This window comes from Oncorhynchus nerka, linkage group LG18, assembly GCF_034236695.1.
Source record: "Oncorhynchus nerka isolate Pitt River linkage group LG18, Oner_Uvic_2.0, whole genome shotgun sequence".
Taxonomy (NCBI): Eukaryota; Metazoa; Chordata; class Actinopteri; order Salmoniformes; family Salmonidae; genus Oncorhynchus; species Oncorhynchus nerka.
Genome location: NC_088413.1, coordinates 57,331,137 through 57,350,515, shown reverse-complemented (window position 1 = coordinate 57,350,515; position 19,379 = coordinate 57,331,137). Strand labels below are relative to the sequence as shown.

The following is a 19,379-nucleotide window of genomic DNA, read 5'->3' as shown; positions in this document are numbered from 1 at the left end:
AGTGGTCTGAGGAGAAAAGAAGGCAGTGGGAGATGGTGGAGGCTGGAGGGAGGGAGACTTCTATATAGAGGCTGCAGGGAACAGTCTTGAATTAAAACCACTGTAATTGACCTGGACTCTTCACCCAGTCTGGGAGAAAAGTCTAATTGAGTCACCCTTTTCTTCTCCACTGTGCTCATCCTCCAGGGAATGCTCCTTGAATCACCCCCGTCGTAAGTTCTTAGAGATACAGTAGATTCCCAATCAACAGGTGTAATGCATTTTCCTCTCCTCTACACATTCCAGACAGTATTACTAGTGTTTCTTAGTTTTTCGAAGGGAAATTAGCAGCATGCTGTTGCCAACAGCACAGGACTTGTATATTAATATCTCCATCCCCCTTCCCCGCCGTCTCTCACCCTCTCCTCCGTCTTCAGGCAAGACATTCACTATGATTGGCAAAGACAGCTCCACCCAGAACCTCGGCATCGTGCCCTGCGCCATCTCCTGGCTCTTCACGCTCATCAACGAGCGTAAGGAGAAGACGGGCACGCGCTTCTCTGTCCGCGTGTCTGCCGTGGAGATCTGTGGGAAGGACGAGGCGCTGAAGGACCTTCTGTCTGAGGTGTCCACGGGAAGCGTTCAGGACGGTCAGTCCCCAGGGGTCTACCTGCGTGAGGACCCTATCTGTGGCACTCAGGTGAGGGAAAAAGGTGGCCAGATGCGTGTCTGTTTTCCTCCCTTTCTTTGTTCTCACTCTCTATTTATCTCTGTCTTGTATATATTAGTGTCTGTGTAATGCTCTGATTCTCACTACTACCTACCTCTGTCTACCCCAAAGATGATCTGTTTTCTTTCATATCTCAGGTCTTTCCTCTGTGTACTCTGAGCCCATATTTCCCTGTCTTACTTATCTCAATAATCCCTGCGCTATATTCTCACCAAAGCCATCCACAATATCGCTGTCTTTCTTCATACCTTTTTATTGACTCCCCTGTCAGCATGCTTGAGCATCTATTACTCCTGCATTAGCTCTGGCCCTCTGGATAGCAATGGGACTAATTGGGGAGTGGGGGGGATTTGAAGGCACTGACAGGTGTTGCCGTCAGATGTTGTTTTTTTGGGCTCTGTGTGGACCAGAGCCCATCCCTCTGTGTGGACCGTGACCTCAAAGGCTGCCTGGAGTCCTGTGAAGCTTCTCAAGGCTTCTCCTCCAACCACGTGGTGTGGGTCCCCTACTAGACACCCCCCCCCCCCCCTTTCCTCCCATTCCCCACTCCCCCCTCTCCATACCCCACCACCACCACAACATCCGTGTGGAGGGAAGTGCCCCTGCCTCCTGCTCCTCCATTACCTTCCATAATCCCCCTCCCTCTGTGTGCATACCTGTTTCTTTAATTGCCCCCAAGACCCAATCTAATGGGTAAGAAATGTGTGCCTAGGTCCAATTACCTGGCTATCCTGTCTCTCTCTCTCTCCTCTTTCTCTTTCCTTCCTCCAATTCCTCCAACTCTTTTTCTAACCCCATACTCTCTCCTTCTCTTTATTTTACTTACCCTTACCTCGTCTCTCTCTTCCCCCCTCAGCTCCAGAACCAGAGTGAGCTCCGTGCCCCCACAGCAGAGAAGGCAGCCTTCTTCCTGGACGCGGCCATCGCAGCACGCAGCACCAGCAGGCCCGACTCAGATGAGGAAGAGAGACGCAACTCTCACATGCTGTTCACACTGCATATCTACCAGTACCGCATGGAGAAGAGCGGCAAGGGAGGCAGTGAGTACAACTGCTACTACTTCTACAGGTAGTCTAGCAGTTAAGAGTGTTAGACCAGTAACCGAAAGGTTGCTGGTTCGATTCCCCAAGCCGGCAAGGTGGAAAAATCTGACGCTCTGTTCTTGAGCAAGACAGTTAACCCCCAACAACAACCCCGGGCACCGATGATGTCAATTAAGGCAGCTTCATGCATCACTATGATTCAGAGGGTTTGGGTTAAATGCGGAAGACACATTTCAGTTGAATGCATTCAGTTGCTCAACTGACTAGGAATCCCTTTTACTACCACTACTATCATTCTACACTAAGCATATCTATCATTACTACATGATTTGAGGCGCTCTCTGATCTCCAGTGTCACTCTGTGTGTTTTTGACAGTGATGGTGTCGTATTTTCATTCATCATTCTACTATACTATTTATCATTCGATTCAACAAATGCTCTGGCCTTCTCGATTCATCCTCCAGAGATGAATGCACTGAACCATATTGCTACACATGAACAGAACATTTGTTTTCACTGGCTGATGACGGACTTAATCGAGTAAAAGAAATGACCAAGAATTGAACGATGATGACTTTATTATGCCTTAATGATAGTGTTACTTAGCAGATGTAATTCCCCCCATCAGTTCTGCTGCTGAGAATAGTAGTACTATAGATACCTGGTAGGTCAGAGATTACCATCATAGCCATAGGAGACTGTACTGCACTGGGCTAGATGGTGGATATAAATAAATCTGAATGGATAACAAGCCTCCAGCCTCTCTTTTGGAATGTTTATGGATGGGTGAAAAAAATAGACTTGCTTGCATTCATGGGTTACGCTTAGCGGAACAAGAGCGTGGATTTGAAGCACACAGTTTCTACGTCTTGCTGACAAGAGTTTAATGGTTCGCCGCTGCCGCCTAGTCCCTCGGGAGGCTGAAAAGATTTGTCATGGGACTTCGGATCCTCAAAAAGTTTGACAGCTGCAACATTGAGAGGATCTTGACTGGCTGCACCACTGCTTGGTATGGCAACTGCACCGCCCTCGATCGCATGGCGCTACACAGGGTGATGCAGACAGCCCAGTACATCATTGGGGCCGAGCTCCCTGCCATCCAAGACCTCTATATCAGGTCAGAGGAAGGCCCGAAAAATGGCCAAAGCCTCCAGCCACCCAAGCCAAAGACTGTTCAGTCTGCCAAACAGTACCGAACCAACAAGCTCCGAAACAGCACTACCCACAAGACCGCTACATATCTTGCACTGACTATATGTACACACTCACACTACACTGACACAGAAACTACATACACAATTTTTTTTATTTGACCTTTATTTAAATAGTTGAGAACAAATTCTTATTTTCAATGACAGCCTAAGAACAGTGGGTTAACTGCCTTGTTCAGGGGCAGAACAACATATTTTTACATTGTCAGCTCGGGGATTCCATCTTGCAACCTTTCGGCTACTAGTCCAACGTTCTAACCACTAGGCTACCTGCCACCCCATACCAGCACACACACACACACACACACACACACACACACACACACACACACACACACACACACACACACACACACACACACACACACACACACACACACACACACACACACACACACACACACTTTCACACTCCTCATATGTTGTTGCTACTCTGTTCTTTATTTTTCTCTTATTATTATCTACCCGGTTGCCTAGTCACTTTGCCCTGCCTTCATGTACATATCTACCTCAAATACCTCATACCCCTGCACATTGATCTGGTACTGGTACTCCCTGTATATAGCTTAATTATTGTGTAAAGTCTCGTAAGCAAGCATTTCACAGTTAAGTCTACACTTGTTATATTTGATTTGATTAGATTTTATTCTGAAATAAAATATAAGTGACCTAAATTACAATGTGCTGACCCTCTGCTGAAAAACATTTTGAGAAATTCTGCTCCCCTTCTGTCTAAACTGAATCAATGTATACTTTTACTTTCATTGCAGAGCCCACCAAACTAGTCATCCTCTCCAATGACTATTTAGGTACCAAATACAGTGATTGTCCTCCTTTGCTTTGTATGTATGTGACAACAAGATACTTTTATGTGTCTGGAACGTTATTACCTGTCTGTTAAACTGAGACAATCTCAGCCCAGTTTTGAATCACTTCAGACCGAGAGGCTTACTCATGAATAAATCAGACTGCCATGTCTGGTCTGGTCTGGACTGTTCCACTTCTGCCTGTAAGGTGCAGCAGCAGCATGTGGGAAACCCTCAGAGGGAGTGTCTGACTGTGTCTGTGCTGAGATATAACCTCACCTGGCTCTTCCTCCTGTGTCATCTACAGTGTCGGGTGGACGGAGCAGGCTGCACCTCATAGACTTGGGGAGCTGTGAGAAGGTCCTCAGTAAGAGCCGAGACGGAGGGGGAGGCCTGTGTCTGTCTCTCACTGCACTGGGAAACGTTATCATGGCTTTAGCCAATGGAGCCAAGCACGTACCTTACAGGTAGGGGAACTAGTACTGAACTTTCTATCTATACCTTGAATATGTCATATGCAAAGGAGTCGAGTCATGTAATGAAAATGTTTGAGACAAGTTTTTGCAAGTACATTTAACTTGACTATCAAGGCTTTGTTTATCTAGCGTGCTATATACTTAAAGAAATATCTCAGTCTTAGCTATGTGGTTTGCTACACTATGGAATCAGAAATGAGGTGAAGAGCTAGAATGTTTAATTTGGGGAATGCAGTGCAGACAAAGTGTGAAATGGGGAAAGCGAGCTAAAACGGGAGGAAATATACTGTAAAAGGAGCGTTCAGCTTAGAACCCGAGATACAGTGCCTATCTCGGGTATTCGGCCCCCTTGAACTTTGCGACCTTTTGCCACATTTCAGGCTTCAAACATAAAGATATAAAACTGTATTTTTTTGTGAAGAATCAACAACAAGTGGGACACAATCATGAAGTGGAACGACATTTATTGGATATTTCAAACTTTTTTAACAAATCAAAACTGAAAAATTGGGCGTGCAAAATTATTCAGCCCCCTTAAGTTAATACTTTGTAGCGCCACCTTTTGCTGCGATTACAGCTTGGGGTATGTCTCTATCAGTTTTGCACATCGAGAGACTGAAATTTTTTCCCATTCCTCCTTGCAAAACAGCTCGAGCTCAGTGAGGTGGATGGAGAGCATTTGTGAACAGCAGTTTTCAGTTCTTTCCACAGATTCTCGATTGGATTCAGGTCTGGACTTTGACTTGGCCATTCTAACACCTGGATATGTTTATTTTTGAACCATTCCATTGTAGATTTTGCTTTATGTTTTGGATCATTGTCTTGTTGGAAGACAAATCTCCGTCCCAGTCTCAGGTCTTTTGCAGACTCCATCAGGTTTTCTTCCAGAATGGTCCTGTATTTGGCTCCATCCATCTTCCCATCAATTTTAACCATCTTCCCTGTCCCTGCTGAAGAAAAGCAGGCCCAAACCATGATGCTGCCACCACCATGTTTGACAGTGGGGATGGTGTGTTCAGGGTGATGAGCTGTGTTGCTTTTACACCAAACATAACGTTTTGCATTGTTGCCAAAAAGTTCAATTTTGGTTTCATCTGACCAGAGCACCTTCTTCCACATGTTTAAACTACACTTTTTATGGATATCTTTAAGGGATGTCTTTCTTCTTGCCACTCTTCCATAAAGGCCAGATTTGGGCAATATACGACTGATTGTTGTCCTATGGACAGAGTCTCCCACCTCAGCTGTAGATCTCTGCAGTTCATCCAGAGTGATCATGGGCCTCTTGGCTGCATCTCTGATCAGTCTTCTCCTTGTATGAGCTGAAAGTTTAGAGGGACGGCCAGGTCTTGGTAGATTTGCAGTGGTCTGATACTCCTTCCATTTCAATATTATCGCTTGCACAGTGCTCCTTGGGATGTTTAAAGCTTGGGAAATCTTTTTGTATCCAAATCCGGCTTTAAACTTCTTCACAACAGTATCTCGGACCTGCCTGGTGTGTTCCTTGTTCTTCATGATGTTCTCTGCGCTTTTAACGGACCTCTGAGACTATCACAGTGCAGGTGCATTTATACGGAGACTTGATTACACACAGGTGGATTGTATTTATCATCATTAGTCATTTAGGTCAACATTGGATCATTCAGAGATCCTCACTGAACTTCTGGAGAGAGTTTGCTGCACTGAAAGTAAAGGGGCTGAATAATTTTGCACGCCCAATGTTTCAGTTTTTGATTTGTTAAAAAAGTTTGAAATATCCAATAAATGTCGTTCCACTTCATGATTGTGTCCCACTTGTTGTTGATTCTTCACAAAAAAATACAGTTTTATATCTTTATGTTTGAAGCCTGAAATGTGGCAAAAGGTCGCAAAGTTCAAGGGGGCCGAATACTTTCGCAAGGCACTGTAAACAGTCAAAGAACCAGTTGTTCCAAATGCGATATTTAAAAAATCTCTGGCAACCCAGACTAATATAAGGCGTAGAGACCCGTGGTTGAATGTAAACCGACACTGATATAAGGCACTGAAACATCCTGGCGTTTCCCGAGCAGCGATGATGATGATGATAGTGTGTGAACGTATCATTTCCAGGGACAGCAAACTGACGATGCTGCTGAGAGAGTCGCTGGGGAACATTAACTGCAGAACTACAATGATCGCCCACATCTCGGACTCCCCTGCCAACTACACTGACTCCCTCACCACCATCCAGCTGGCCTCACGCATCCACCGCATGAGGAAGAAGAAGTCCAAGGTTTGTGTCTGGACTTGCAGAGCTTTCAGTATCATACATTGTTTACATTGATTAAGAGACATGGGTATCCTCCATTTGAACAGTAGCATATTTCGATGTTCGGGGAACTGTTTCGATGAGGGAAAGCCGTAGATTTTCACAGTTATAATAAGTATTTAGTGATCTCTAGAGTGTATTACAGTGACTTTATTAGCAGAAGTTGCACTGTTCACCATTTCATGTAGTAGCCTATTCGTAACTGAGATCTTGATAAAGCTATTCCCACTTTACTGTATATTGAAGGCCATGGTATGAAATTAATCAGGGCCTCTCTTAATGCAAGGTTATTAATTCCATAATTCGGAGTTAGTTTTTCTTGCCTGCTCAACACATAATCATGTCATCAATAGGGCTGCCTAACAGGGTTGGGCTCAATTTCAATTTAAGGCAGTCAATTCAGGAAGTAAACTGAAATTCCAATTCAATGATTGAAAAAAATCAGCATACATTTTTACTGACTTCTCAATTAACTGAAAAGGAGAAGCTATTTATGTCAAAACAAGAATGTGGGATTTTAAATTCAAATCACTTCCTGAATTGACTGCCTTCAATTAGAATTGATCCCAACGCTAATGCCTAAGGATGTGTGTAATGCATGCCCTCGGATTCGGGAAATATATACTCCAGATAATTAGGTGTAATGACAGCATGTATTTATTTTGCATCTGTCTTCGGTGTAATTATAATGCATTCTACGGACACTGATTCATATTATTGACATTAATTTCAGTGTGTCTATTGATGTTCACATGTAACCTTTAAATGTATTGACTGGCAATTTTAAAGTAATTTATATTTGCCTTACGATGTATTCCACCGTGAATTCATTATGCGATTGAATTAACTGTAAATCTACAGCAGGAAATGGGAAAATGGTGGAGAAAATTATATAGACTTTTCCAATAAGTCCTAAAGTAATAATGTTATGTCTTGAACATGTGAATTATGCAGAAAGTCTAAGTATGTAGCACATTCATGTGCTAAGCACATTTCCTATATACACTGTTTTGTAAGTCTCTGTATGTTTCTGTGTTGCAGTATGCATCCAGTTCCTCTGGAGGGGAGAGCTCCTGTGAGGAGGGGAGGATCCGTCGGCCACCTCACCTCAGACCCTTCCACCCCCGGACGGTGGCCCTGGACCCAGACCTGCCCTCCCTGCTCAGCGACCCAGACTACTGCTCCAGCAGCGAACAGTCCTGTGACACCGTCATCTATGTGGGGCCGGGGGGCGCCGCCATCTCAGACCGGGAGCTAAGTGACAATGAGGGCCCCCCCACCTTTGTTCCCATCATCCCCTCCCTGAACAGGAAGCGATCTGGGAAGGAGGGTCCCCTGGACAGGGATCACTTCTTCAAGTGCAACACGTTTGCTGAGCTGCAGGAGCGCCTGGAGTGTATCGACGGCAGCGAGGCGCCTACAGCGTTTGTTGGAGAGGGCAGGGGAAGTCAGGCCAGCCCCAAGGTGGACAGCAAAGCAAAGGAATGCCCTGGCTCTGTTTCCCCAAAGACTGTAACTAAAGCCTCCTCCTCCCAGGAGAACATATCACCTAAACTTGCTCCTAAATCTGTAGCCACTCCTCCATCCAGTAGTCCCCATATCAGCCCTTCTAAGTCTAAACTGGAACATTCCAGAGGGGTTTCACAGAGCATATGTAGAACAAGTGCTGATGGTGAGAAGGTAATGACATCAGAGAGCAGAGCAAGCCCAATCAAACAGGGTATGGCCATGGTGCCATCCTCTGAGCCAGTAGTACGGGAGAAGGTTTACTTCAACAAGAAGCCCTTACCCAAGCCTGCTCCCCCTCCCCCACAGCAGAGAGACTCACGCAGGGGCAACGGAGAGGCAGAGGAGAGGTCCCCCACTAGAATGCCCCCCGTGGGAATGAGCCATCAGGTTGGAAAGCAGGGGGAGTCTGGGGACCCTTTCCTTGATAGGACCCAGACCAGGGGTACTGTAGAGGTGTGCCAGCTACGTTCCACCCTGAGAGAGAGGTGCCTGGACAGGGACATCCTCCGGGCTACGGTCACCCTGCAGCAGCCTGTGGAGTTGAATGGAGAGGATGAGCTGGTGTTCACTGTGGTGGAGGAGCTGTCCATCGGCAGCATCTTAGACAGCGGGCGGCCCTCCAGCATCATCAGCTTCAACAGCGACTGCTCCCTGCAGGCCCTTGCCTCCGGCTCCCGGCCAGTCAGCATCATCAGCAGCATCAACGACGAGTTTGACGCCTACACATCTGCTGTGGGGGGTGCAGAGGTCAACATCGAGGTGCTCACCCCCTTACAGGATGACTCATTTGTGTGTGTGGGCAGCAGGGGCTCGTCCATCAGCTCCTGGCTCAGCGAGGTTAGCGTCTGTACTCTGGAGAGTAAAAGGGTACACTCTGCAGACGTTTTCCTCCCACAGACGAAGCACATCGGCCCAGACGGCACCTTCTACCTGGATTCCCTGGGTATGTTCCACTGTGAATCATCCCGAAGGGATGCCAAGAACTCCCTGAACGACAGTGGCTTTAGCTTTTCTGATCTGGACAGTGACAGCACAGCATCTAGCAAACTGTCCCTGACAAAATGCCCTATGTCTCCCGAGTCAACCAAAGGATCCCTCAGATTCCCATCCAAAACAGCTAAAGTTAACTCTCTCAGCTCCTCCTCCCAAACCTCCCAGGGCCCTTACATAGTCCACTCCAGTCTTCCCAGGAAAGTGAAACCTACCTCATTAATAGCCTATAGTAGTAGCAGCAGTTGTGAACCACAGAGACAGGAAGTCAAGCAGGAGGACCCCTGGCAGCGCATCGTCAACCACTCTGAACCTCAGCTTCCAGACTCCAGCGCCACCAGCAAGCTCCCCAGAACCCCAGTAAGTGGCATTCCCTGCCGCAAAGCTGGTGTTGTCAACAGCAATGGTGTATCTCGCCCACCCAAGGTGCAGGGTTCAACCTCAGCCCAGAGGGTGGTGGACGGCTGTGAGAAGTCCATCAGTAAGAAAGCGGAGCCCCCCAGCAAGATGCCTCAGCTCAGACGAGGAGCCACCACTCTGGGCACTGTGCCTGTCATCCACGTCTCCCCAGAGACCAAGGCCACAACCCAGAACATCACCACTACAACCAACATTCTCAAGTTCTCCTCTCTGGGGAAGAATGGAAAGGCAAATGGGCAGCAAGCGAGCATGCTCCCCAAACCTGGTGGTACCTCACCTCCTCCACCTCCAGTGCGCAAGTCCAGTCTGGATCAGAAGAACAGGCCTCTGCTGCCCCAAAGTGCCTTAAAGTCTGCGTCCGGTGAAGCAGGGAGGCCCAAACTTACCAGAGGGGCGGTGTCAGAGGATGAGCTAGAGATCCGCTGCAGAGTAAACTCTAACAGTCTCAAAACCTCCAGCCTCAGAGGTGACTACACCCCGGCCAAAGCTACATCCAGTCTGAGGGCCAGAGGAGATGCTAGTCGGCAGCATTACGGCAGTCAGATGTCTCTGGAAAGGAGTGACAGCATGTCCATGGTGGGCTCCAAGCCCACTCTCAGTCGAGAAAACAGTGGAGCCACCCTGGGCTGCAGCAAGTCCAGCAGATCCATTCCCAGATTCGGTGTACCAAACTCAACCAGCTCTCCCATTGCTACATCCCCAACTTCCCCATGTTGTGCTACAGATGCTCTAGGTAAACCTGGGCAGGTCAAAGGTAGTGTTAACCCCAGAGCGTTAGGAGCGGTCAATGGAAGTAAGGACCGTTCGTTGTCAGCGAGCAACTCTAAGGGCCTGAGCTCCTCCACAAAGTCCCTGGCAGCGCCAGCAACCAGGAACCCCAATGCCAACCTTCCCCCGACTGGCAAGACCTCCGCCCCGCGAGCCACGGCAGCCGTCAGCAGCAAGCCTGGCCGGGGGACCATCATGGGCACCAAGCATGCTATGCGGGCAGCCAACAGCCGGGTCAGTGAGCTGGCGTCAGGCAGCACATCAGGCAAACACCTGAGGGGCTCAGGGGACTCTGACAGTGGTAATGACAGTGGGGTGAACCTGAGTGATGACAAGTCCCCCGTGGCCATGCTGCCCTCCCCCTACAGTAAGATCACAGCCCCCAGAAGGCCGCAGCGCTACAGCAGTGGCCATGGCAGTGACAATAGCAGTGTTCTGAGTGGAGAGCTGCCCCCAGCTATGGGCCGCACAGCCCTCTTCTACCACAGCGGGGGCAGCAGTGGTTATGAGAGCATGATCCGGGACAGCGAGGCCACAGGTAGCGCCTCCTCTGCACACGACTCAATGAGTGAGAGTGGAATGTCCTCCTCAGGCCGCCCCAGGACATCCAAATCCCCCAAGAAACGCAATGGTAATAGCTCTGAATCTGTATACATCAATATACATGATCTATCTGATAATATCCTGAACAACAACATACTGTAGGTTTAGTCTGGGAATTAATTGAGGCATTAAAAAATGTGAAAGTTCCATAAAATCCTAAGCATTACTCAGGTCCTTTTACAAGTTGTCTTGTTTAAGCCCCGTCTTTGTTGTTATTTACAAGCAACTGTGTGATGTCAAACAGTCCACTTGTTAAATAATGGAGAAGGTTGTTCATGGAGGTCATAAGCCCTAACTGTTTACAGCATGTCTATAAATACCCCTGATTGCTGTGCAGATCAGCTTAGACAATCTCTTGTTAAGGGTTGTTAAGGGTCAAGGTTCACTGCTGTTGACTTTAACTAGATGTGTCATGCTGAAAGCAGACTGAGTGGTGTGCCCATCTGAAATAAGAAATACATTTATACAGATCTACTGAATGAAGCAGTATGCCAGAGAAGTATAGCACATAATATCCAAACAACATCAAGGACAAACTGTCACTTTCCCCAAACCCCCCAGGAAATCTTGTACCTCATCAATCTAACTTTTTAAAATGTGATTCTTATAGTTGGTTTTGTCACCGTTCTGATTCAGCAGAAATTAGATGACTTTGAACTCATTTGAACAGCAGCAAAAAATGCCACTTGTTACAGCTCTCTTAGATTTATGCAGTCAATCTTTTAAATTCATATTGTTTGGTAGGGATTTAAAATAGACAGTGGTGAAAGCCTTATACATATGCAATCAACAGCACGCTCAGGAGGCCTGTGTAAAGCCTGCTATCTCTTTACATCTCAGTCTCAGCTTCATACATATTTACTAATAGATGGAGCTGTACAGCTCGGCCCTGGCAAATATTACCATTGTATATTTCCAGCAGTAATTGAGGTGCCTGTCTGTCTGTGTCTGTGTCTCTCCAGGGCTACAGCGGAGGCGGCTCATCCCAGCCCCCCTGCCAGACACCTCGTCACTGGGGAAGAAGGCTGGCACAGCTGGCCAGTGGGTGGACCTCCCGCCCATGTCAGGACCACTGAAGGAACCCTTCGAGATCAAGGTGTACGAGATCGACGATGTGGAACGGCTCCAGAGGCGACGACAGGAGGACCTGATTGAGGTGAGTGAAGGGTCATGCTTACTGTCTGTAATACAAGCTCCCCATACTGTTACTCCACTTATTTTAGTCATTAGGTTTAAGTTCATCACTACATACAGTACATGCTGCTTAGCAATGTCAAGCTCAGCAGTAGTCTGCATGTGTCACATTGATCTCAGCAATATTCTGAATGTGCTACGTCAGGCATGCAGACCCAGCGCCAGGATAAAGTGACTAAGGGGGCAGTGGAAATCGGTGAGGGGGCACAATTATTTGGGGTTCTTGCATTTTAATTATATTAAAGTCTGCTTATGTCACACAATACCATAATAAACATAAAAATTCAAATACAGAGACCATAGAGTGCTTTTGACCAAGAAGTGACAAATTGTTGCACTCTATCGGCACCATGGACAGCACCCTACATGCTAAAGCGAGGCTTTTGAAAATCTATGCTGGTGTCTAAGGAAGTCATTTTGCCATTTCATACCCTAGGTTTTTGCTGAAATGATACCACTGGCTATACCACCAAGATTTAGATTTTTTTTAAACCAGCTAGATTGTTCTTACCTTTTCAGAAGTGTTTGCAGCTGATTCTCTGTGGAACTTCCTGAGTAATCGATCACTCCATTCTCCCCGAAATCTTCATGTATGATCCCCCTCAAATGTCAGTTGGATTAGTTGAGCTTTCCTCAGGTGTAGCATGCTTCTCCTGTGCTGACTGAACACGTTTATGCTCAGTGGAAATGAATTCTCGCATGTAGCTGTGAACGCCCCGAAGGTCAATCCATGTGTCAGTCCTGTAAGCACGGTCGGCATAGCGGAGAGAGGCCAAGAGAATCGTTGCAGGATATCAAGCGGGCAATTTCAGTCTGCAAAAACTGGCGAGCGACACCAACATCACAACTGGCAAGCGATAGGACATCATGTTACACAATACATGTACTGTATGTTTTGTTTGATAATGTGCATATTTATATCCAAAAATCTCAGTTTACATTGACGCGTTACGTGCAGTAATGTGTTGATTCCAAAACATCCGGTGATTTTGCAGAAATACTCATAATAAACATTGATAAAAGATACAAGTGTTATTCACAGAATTAAAGATAGACTTCTCCTTAATGCAACCGCTGTGTCAGATTTTTTTTTTTATTACGGAAAAAGCATAATCTGAGAACGGCGCTCAGAACCCAAAACAGCCAGAGGAATATCCGCCATTTTGGAATCAACAAAGTTAGAAACAACACCATAAATATTCACTTACCTTCGATGATCTTCATCAGAAGGCACTCCCAGGAATCCCAGTTCGACAATAAATGACTGATTTGTTCCATAAAGTTCCATCATTTATGTCCAAATAGCCACTTGTTGTTAGCGTGTTCAGCCCAGTAATCCATCTTCATGAGACGCGAGCATTTCGTCCAGACAAAAACTCCAAGTTCCATTACAGTCCTTTAGAAACATGTCAAACGATGTATGGAATCAATCTTTAGGATGTTTTTTAACATAAAACATCAATAATGTTCCAACCGGAGAATTCCTTTGTCTTCAGAAAAGCACTGGAACGTGAAGTAAATCTGTCGGGAGCGACATAGCCCCTCCTTTAGAGTAGAATCCTCAAACCAGTTTCTAAAGACGGTTGACATCTAGTGGAAGACCTAGGAAGTGCAAACTCTTCCATATCTCAATGTGTATTCGATAGGCCAAGCTTTGAAAAACTACAAACCTCAGATATCCCACTTCCTAGTTGGATTTTTCTCAGGTTTTCACCTGCCATATGAGTTCTGTTATACTCACAGACATCATTCAAACAGTTTTAGAAACTTCAGAGTGTTTTCTATCCAATACTAATACTAATATGTATATATTAGCATCTGGGACAGAGTAGGAGGCACTTCACTCTGGGCACACTATTCATCCAAAAGTGAAAATGCTGCCACCTATCACAAAAAGGTTAACTAGGCAAGTCAGTTAGGAACAAATTCTTATTTACAATGATGGCCTACACCGGCCAAACCCAGACGACGCTGTGCCAATTGTGGACCGCTCTATGGGGCTCCCAATCACGGCCGGATGTGATACAGCCTGGTTTTAATTAAATCTAGCAGTGGCTTCAACTTTTTCAATCTAGAAAGTCATGGCTTTCTGGGTCAAGGGCACACAAGGCCTCCACCAATTGGCTGTTGCGTTCTCTGAATCGTTCTGACATTTCACCACTGACAGCATCCAATAAAATTATTTTACACTTTGGCTTTGTGTGGGTACATTGGCGAAGGCAATTTCTGATATCCATCGTGGCAGTGAGCTAGCTAAATAGGCTAAGGTTAATAACACTAATGTTTTTAACAGCTAGCTAAGAAGCTAACTAAACTCTGTCATGGTAGGGCGTGAGGCAGAGTTGAGTGAGGCAGCTTCAACAGTGAACTTGACCACGCCCGTATAAATCAAAATCAAATATTACAGGTAGAGGCGTATTACGTTATTCGCTTAGCCTACCACAGATGAAAAGTGTTTTCCCCGCTTTTTATGGAAACCCAAAGGAGTCATATCTAACTGCCCGAGTGGCTTTCCATAGCCCCCCTGCACACACCGCGGCACACTCTGTCCACTGTGCTGATACAGCGCAGCGGAGATACCTATCACTCAATAATTTTTTATATTTTCATATCGGGACATACAACTAAAACTGAGGGGGCACAAGTTTTAACTGAGAGTGTTAAACCTCCCTTTGCCCCCTGGTGGAGTCGGGCCCATAGGCATGACATCGTGGGAAGGTCTTAGCTCACTCTTTCTCAGGTTCTTATTAAAGAACAAGGTGAAAATATGCATCTGAGATGTTTGATCTTTATTCTGGCCAATGGTGAATCCCAAAGTTGTATGTGTCTGTGTGACCAGGAATGTGAAGAGATCAGGAGGCAATTACTGTCTGGCGTTAATTGCTTTATATATGACTGATCGCTGGGGCTCACTGCTGGTGCTGATTGACAGAGGGGGATGGAGTGGTGGTGGTGGAAAGAGCAGTCCAGGAATGTGTGATGAATGTGCATCCCCCCTCTACATCCCCACACCCTATCAGCCATCACCATGGCCCATCCCTGGCTGCCTGATGGCTCTTTATGGCTGGCTCCACTTGCCACGGGTCATTAACTGCTCCCACAAGTTAGAGGCAGCCAGACAGGAATTTGTTAAGAGATTTTAAATCAGCTGGATGGTGGTTTGATTTAGTTTCAATTAGGAAAAGATGATCTTCAATTTGTCTTTCCCAACCATCACTGGCTGAATGGCTGGTAATGAAGTGCTTTGCCTCGCACATCCCCCACTGTTCCCGGGCCAGTTTTGGAATACCATGCAATGTGTGCATCATGGCTGGTTTCCGTGCTTGTATTCTCAGATGTCTATTTGTGTGCACATGGCTTTTTCTGTCTACATACAGTATACAGGGTTTAGGATTCTGTATATTCATGCATGTTTGTGTGTTGTATTTGTTTGAGTTCTAACTGTGAGATTATTACTATCTCTAGAGTACAAGTATATTTTTTACAATATGTATTTTATTTTCTTCTCTTTTCTCATCTTTAGCAGCCATTCCAGGATGTTGAGAAGGTATGTTGATTTTGCTGGATGGCTGAGGCTTGATTATACATTAATGGGAGTTGGGGAATAGTTTGGAGTAAGGGTTTGGAGTAAGGGATTGTTGGAGTTGCATGCACATATCTGAAATGAGGTTTGTTCTATTGTGACAGGAAATGGTAATACACACGACTGTGTCTGTATATCCTGCAATTGTTCAGCAGCAACAACAATGCTCGTGAATGACTATTATTATTCTTTATTTCAAACAGTTTGTCAGTCACTCACTTCTCTCTCTCTCTCTCTCTCTCTCTCTCTCTCTCTCTCTCTCTCTCTCTCAGGGCCTGCTGTACTTCAACAGTAAGCTGAAGGTTCTGGAGCGGCGGCAGCAGCAGATCAGGGAGCTGAAGGTCAAACATGAGGCACTTAAGGAAGAGCTAGAGGACACCAAGACCCTGCTGATGATGGACCCTTGCAAGTGGATAGGAGAGTGTGAGTGTCTGCTACATTATTCTACTAGGGTTGGAGCATATGGAGATGTACACCTTTTTATTATTCATATTCCCTACAAAAATAGAAAGTTATCTTCCTATTGAAAGTTAACTTGATTCTGTCTTCCAGTTTTCAGTTGATTGTGTGTGACCAGGACTTTACCTGTCTGCTCTCGTGTTTCTTCTCTTCCAGTTGAGGTGGACCAGGATTTGGACAAGGAGTCCCAGGAGTACCTGCAGGCCCTGGGTCAGGTCACAGAGGAGCTGGAGTTCTGTGTCAACCTATGCAAGTCACGTGTCATGATGGTGACCTGCTTCGACATCAGTGTGGCATCACCGCCCAACACTCAAGAGGGACTGCGAGAAGTGGAAGTCTGACAATGAGCAAAAGAAGAGATGGAGAATCAAGGAAGTGAGAAAGGAAGAATTATGAAATGTAGCAGCCAGTTCATAGTTATTGCTGGAATGAAGTGACAAGAAAAACAAAAAAGACAAAAGATGAGACAAACGGGTTGGGTGTCTTTGCATGGAGACAGGAGATCTGAACCGACTTATCTGCAGTGCCTCGTTCTGGACATGTTCATGTTGGAATGGGAGTTAAGTATGTGCACAGACACAACAGTTTCTGTTTTCCAGCATGATGGGAGAGAGGCCATCATTTACCCAAGAGTCATTCAACGAGACCCGGAAGTGCCTTTTTCACTCGACTTATTTTGAGTCATTATTTTTTGTATGGTGCTAGTATCATAACCAGCATACCTAAGCAAACCCTGAACATATTCCTTTTAAGAAATAATTATTTTATATTGCATTGTATAGTGTATTTATATGATTATGCTGTGTGTAAAATATAATTTCTAGGTAAAAAAAGAAGACAAAAAAGAAGAGCAATAAGCTAATGTTATTGCGTTCCCAAACTTGGCCTTTTCTCATGTTTCAAACCAACCTCAGTCAGCATTTTGCCCATCTTCATCCAGCCTCTTGCGCCTTATGTTATCTTTCTGGTTCAGTCGTCTACCTTTTAAAACAGGTATGTGTTATCTTGTCAAGGACTCAATTTACTGTTATCACTCAGCCACTGCCAGCTGAAAGCTAGCAGGGTTGAGTAAATGTTTCTTCCCTCCAGTTGCCTTGATCACAAGGGGCCCCAGTGGAGGTGCTGAGATGGGTGATGGTGGAGGTGTAGAAGAAGGGGAGAGGAAAGTATGTGGTATGTGGGGCGGAGATGTGTTTGCCCTTGTTTATTTAATTGGAGATGTGGCAACGGCAGAACACATCAATCAGAGGGGTCTACATACAGGACCTGCTCCCAACAGGCTGTGTGTACGCCATGATTCATGGGTGTGACAGTTGGCTCTCCCCAGTGCTCTGTGCTAGGGGTGTCCAGAGTCAACCTGACAGACCTCTGTCACCCTCCCTGTACCCCCAGAGCGATGGGGAAGCATGCTGAGTATTATTCCCAAGGCACAGAGGTGCTCGTCAGTGCGCCTATTTTATCCCTAGATGGGCCTCTACTGGGTTCTACTGACACAAACAAAAGGGCATAGATGAGATGCCACAAGCAAGGGTCATTCTATGGCTATTTTGTGGTGTGCTCTTTTAAGTGGTGCCAAGCCTTTGGTTCTATGCATTCCAACATTCTCACTTCCACTATAAGATTAACCTCCACAAAGCACTAAGATCAACAGCACAGACAGTTTGCAATGACTCAGAACCCTCTGTGAGTTATGCTTCAAAGCTACACATATTACACAGATAGCACTTCTCTCCAACCTTCTACTTTCTTTACTAATTTAACCGGATGTCTCAATCAAAGACTAGGATAGGCTCCAAGATGACAGTATCCTAAATAAAGGCCATGAGAAACCACAGTGTCCCTTGTTTACATGCAGTGAAGAAATTGCCGCCATCAGATTTAGACGTTGTTTGGCAAATACAATCAATCAACTAGCTGTATGTAGCTGCCAGAATGTTTGTGTTTTAACACTTCTCTGAAAATGGTGTGGACAAAGAAGATGAACTGGTTTTGGTTATCTAGAGTAAGAAACTGGATTTGGTTGTATTTTGATGTGTTTGATTTATGTAACTAAAATATTCATTTGTTTTCTTTCCTCTTACAAAGATATACCCTCAGGCCCTTTCTGAAGATGCTGCATGAGATTTTTTTTATTAATTTGTAAGAATGATTTCTATTCCATTTTTACCATTTTGATTTTTATAATATCTTTGGCTCTCGATCATGCTGGGTTAGTTTCATGACTATTAGCAAACTAAAACATTTTTTTCAGGAAAGTTGATGTATGTCATATTTCATATCAAAACCCATATTTTCTAATGTCTTTGGTTTTGTAAAGGATTTTCTGACCCTGTGTAAAAATGTATGATATGGCAGCTCGTGTTGAGTTTTCTCTGTGAATAAAGTCTTTCTTCTTATAGCTGACTTGGAATGATTTTTCTTTCGTTGGTTCTTTTGAAATAAACCATTATGTTTGGCCTACATAATTCAAAACCACGTGACCTATTGTTCATTGGTATCCTAGCCTCTACCAAACAACTGGATGTTCCGGTTTTCAGGGGAAAAGAGAGCCTGTGACGCAACTTCTACTTTTGGACTTTAATTAATAACAAGGCGACACCACAGATTTTCTAAACCCAGAGGCGCAACATCGCAAGACCAAGCAAACCAGGCTGGTGTTTGGAGTTAGAGAAGTCAGTGAGAGAAGTGAAACATCTTCCTTAGTCGTTCATTTTCTCGCAATCTAAATGCACAACCTAGATTAAGGCACCTCTCTGATTCAGAAGGGGTTGGGTTAAATGCGGAAGACACATTTCAGTTGAAGGCATTCAGTTCTACAACTGACTAGGTATCCCCCCCTTTAGATTCAAGTCAATGACGTGTTTCTGCTCATGAGTTTAGCTAGACAACGTCACCATGACATCACCTAAAAGCGTGATTGGGGATTTCTATTGGAGAAGCAGTTTCTGCATATCTTCATACTCCTAAGGTTGAAGAGGCGCTGTTGCACATACTTCACCATTCTGTTGATGTGAAGGGACCATTTCACTCCATCTTAACTCCTCCATATTTACTTGATTGGTTGAACAGTGCAGAAGGGTTAGATTGAGGAGAATGTAATGAAGGCCTTACCAAAGACAGTACAGTATGATAGTACAGTACAGCAGTACAGCGATATTTAACAACAACCTGTTCCCACAGATACGTTTTCCCCATCTGATTAATGCTACCAAAGAGCTGCTTGTGATGATTCATCTCCCAGGTGCATATGTAAGCATTTTTGTGAAATGATTTATGAAGAATAAAAGTTTTTGGGGAGGGAGTTTGACAAGAATGAA

The 19,379-nt window shown here is 45.3% G+C and overlaps 1 protein-coding gene across 2 annotated transcripts in view; it reads left to right on the top strand.

The window, feature by feature from the left end:
* Nucleotides 1–18,458, top strand: part of LOC115146194 (kinesin-like protein KIF26A) — a 118,551-nt gene extending 100,093 nt beyond the window's left edge. The window contains exons 8-16 of one of the 2 annotated variants that reach the window (XM_029688117.2): nt 417–679; nt 1,566–1,749; nt 4,078–4,237; nt 6,338–6,500; nt 7,578–10,854; nt 11,789–11,982; nt 15,547–15,567; nt 15,876–16,026; nt 16,219–18,458. In XM_029688117.2, the coding sequence (XP_029543977.2) occupies nt 417–679; nt 1,566–1,749; nt 4,078–4,237; nt 6,338–6,500; nt 7,578–10,854; nt 11,789–11,982; nt 15,547–15,567; nt 15,876–16,026; nt 16,219–16,403 (4,598 nt within the window). In that variant the 3' untranslated portion in view covers nt 16,404–18,458. Of the gene's footprint in view, nt 1–416; nt 680–1,565; nt 1,750–4,077; nt 4,238–6,337; nt 6,501–7,577; nt 10,855–11,788; nt 11,983–15,543; nt 15,568–15,875; nt 16,027–16,218 lie in introns of both variants that reach the window. The other variant, XM_029688116.2, reaches the window with a different exon arrangement.
* The last annotated feature ends 921 nt before the right edge of the window (nt 18,459–19,379 follow it).